We start from the raw sequence: 3,077 nt of genomic DNA on the forward strand, positions 1-3,077 counted from the left end.
TTTGCCACCGCTCCCGAAGTTGCTGCCGGAGCCTAGTAAATTCCACCGGCGATCATACGATGGCTTAAGATGCCCTTACGAATGCCTTACGAAGGGCAAAATGGACACACGAAGTCAACACGAAAATGAACCTTCACAAGGTCCGTCGGCAATGCTTTGTGATGCCAAAGATGTTGCCACCGCTCCCGAAGTTGCTGCCGGAGCCTGAGAAACTCCACCGGCGGTCATACGATGGCTTAAGATGCCCTCACGAATGGCCCGATGTTGTTACGATCAGAGCCGAATTTGAACATTTCCTTAATCGTGTGTCCATCGGGTGTCAATTTCGGGACAGTGTGACAGGGGCTTCAAGATCGGGTAGGTAATTTCGGAGAAACCAGCTCGAGTGCGCTAGAATCTGAAAATACACAGCCGGAAGAAATCTGCTACCTCCTTACAGAGCCCTTCCTCCAACACACGAACGCGCACATGACCAATGAGGGCACGAGATAAGTTTGTGCACAGATGGAAAGCTGACAGGCAGGTGGGCCATCCAGTTACTTTAGCCGGGCCGTCTCAGACGATTGGTCGTGCTTTTACAGTACTACGGCTTCCACAGATGACATTTTTTTATGGATTTTTTGTCAAAGCACTTAAGATATTCATTGCTATCGGGATGTTAGGAGCATTCCATGGAATATAACAACAAGTGTATCTCGAGTAGGTTTCTCAAACTTACCTACCCCACCTTTAATTGATGAAATAACATTTCAAGCGAACAGATTTCCCCAAAAGTTAAGTTAGTTAGTTAGAAATATTTCTTCAAGACAGTATTGTTACACATCACATACAGCTTACTCATTATGTGAGACACGACTCAAGATGACCAATACATTCAATATCAAGATATATCATAATGACAGAGAGATGAGAAGGGCAGTGGGGACCGACCTTGACTGGTTCCAGTGGGAGAACCAGCGGATCTCTCTGTACAGCCCGTAGTTGGCCATCAGCATTTTAGGTCTAATCAGCAGTATTTTTCTGCAGGTAATAGAATACATATACTGTATATGCCAAGTCAAGTTACATAAATGCATACAAACAGAACACAAACAACATGTCTCATGAGAGTGCTGTGCTGACGTACCTGTTGAGGAACAGGACCCGGCAGTTGTAGCGCACGTTGTGATGCATGATGGGCCTGAGGGGAACACAGTGCTGTCACCAAACCAGACTTCCAGCCACACAAAGGGAGAATTCTTTCTGGTAACAACTGAAAACTTGTCCTGTTAGTTTGAAATCAGAAATCGGGGCTGCAGATGTTAAGAGGGACACTCTTAACATCTGCAGCCCCGATTGTGGTTCTGGACAATCCTCTCAACCAGGAATAATGACTGATTTTTTTTATTAATCAAAGTGATTAAAAACTGAAAAGATTTGGAATCACAGAAGGGATTGATTATGTTTGCACCAATATTCCCATCTTCATTGAAAAATATATTTATTTGATCATGGTGTGGTTCTCTTAAGAATCTGCACATACAACTGTATTTTTCATTTTAAATACATAATTACAGTTTAAAAAATATTGTGCTTCCTGCAATTTGAAGATTGCAATTTTGATAATATTTTGATTAATTATGAAGCCCTTTTCTACACCTTACATGATTTATGGGATTATGAAAATAATCCACACAAAACCATGTGACACTGTTTGGACAGGACCACATTAGGTTTGTCTGACTGCTGGCAGGTGATACCCACATCCCGACGTCACAGATGATGTCCTGGGTGATGGGAGATTCTAGAAGCTTCCTCAGAACCTGAAAGCTGTGAAGCAACGTGTCCGACTCATAGAAGTGGTCTGCACAGCCGTAACCACTGTAAAACATGTAGTAAATCAGAATATAGATGTGAGTAAAGCTGAAACTGGTTTAGTGCTGGTATTTCAGTATGGAAACTGATGTCAGTGAAAATTATGGATGCTTGTCTGATCATCACATCATGGATATTCATACCATATCTCCAGCTCTGGGCCAAGTCTGTATTTGGCTCCATGAGCTTTAGCAATCTCAATACCTGCAGAGAGACACAGACAGAACACAGCAAGAGTAAATGAGATGTACTGATTCTGTATATGTAACTGTGTATTACATGAATTAGGAGGATTGGGAGTGACCCATAAATAGGTCACAATCTATGTAACAAGGGGCAGCTAAAGCAGCAAAGGCAGAAATAATAATAATAATTAAAACTGCGGTCGCAGTTATGCGCGCAGTGATGAGCGGGCCCTCGCGTCCGTACGCCTGTCGGGGAGGGCGGCCGGTCGTCCCGGCGTCAAGCAGACGCGCGCGAGTCCTCGGAAATGAGCCGTTTGTCATTTCTCTAATTTCGCGTCCCAGGTCCTCCGGCAGCAACCCGGAAACGGATGTCGGCGCGCGGTCTGGAAGGAAAACTAATTTCTCTGAAGGCTCGTCGAGGATCGATTATCGAGGAGGCTGTCCGGAGGAGCCGTGACCGAGGATACACTGATTTAGAGGAGAGAATAGTGTCTCTGGAGGAGCTATAACCGATGGTACACTGAAGTATTCTCCGGAGACTATTTCAGCCAACAGTGATGTTTAAAAGAGGCGTGACGCATGGCTGGATGTCAACGAAGCACAGCTCTGCAAACTGTTCCCGTTGTGATTATAAGTTATTCAAGATGATCAAATGTGCATCAGACTTTCTGCCCTTTACCGTTTGTTTGTTTACTCACTAATCACATCTCCCCTGGATGTTAGGTTATGCTTTCATTGTGAGGCGATGTTTACAGTGAGAACAGCTGCTGAGGTCAGTGCAGAAAGCAGAACAGTGTGTATAATATATATCGCTCAATAATATATGTAACTGGCCTACATTTCACACTTTATTTGTAGGCTTTAGGAGATATCTACAAATAAACAGTAGATATTTTTCATGAAACCATATAGTGCTTCACATAATAAAATATACAAGGGCTGTAACCTGATATTTATTTATGCTTTAGGAGCTGTTTGTGTTTGTTGTACAATGTGTAGGTGTGGTTGTGTGTGTGTGGTTGTGTGTGGGGGTGTGTG

General features: G+C 43.5%; 1 protein-coding gene across 1 annotated transcript; it reads right to left on the reverse strand.

Annotated features, from left to right (window-relative positions):
• Nucleotides 1–930: 930 nt before the first annotated feature.
• On the reverse strand, nucleotides 931–2,110 carry LOC104960204 (glutamine-dependent NAD(+) synthetase-like; the record flags this gene model as incomplete). Its single annotated transcript, XM_010788180.1, has 4 exons — nucleotides 931–1,020; nucleotides 1,127–1,180; nucleotides 1,744–1,860; nucleotides 1,998–2,110. Coding segments are annotated over 4 exons (374 nt in total), but the record flags the coding sequence as incomplete, so codon positions are not given.
• Between the last annotated feature and the right edge of the window lie 967 nt (nucleotides 2,111–3,077).

The sequence above is a fragment of the Notothenia coriiceps genome, unplaced genomic scaffold (assembly GCF_000735185.1).
Source record: "Notothenia coriiceps isolate Sejong01 unplaced genomic scaffold, NC01 NC01_scaffold00031646, whole genome shotgun sequence".
Lineage (NCBI taxonomy): Eukaryota > Metazoa > Chordata > Actinopteri > Perciformes > Nototheniidae > Notothenia > Notothenia coriiceps.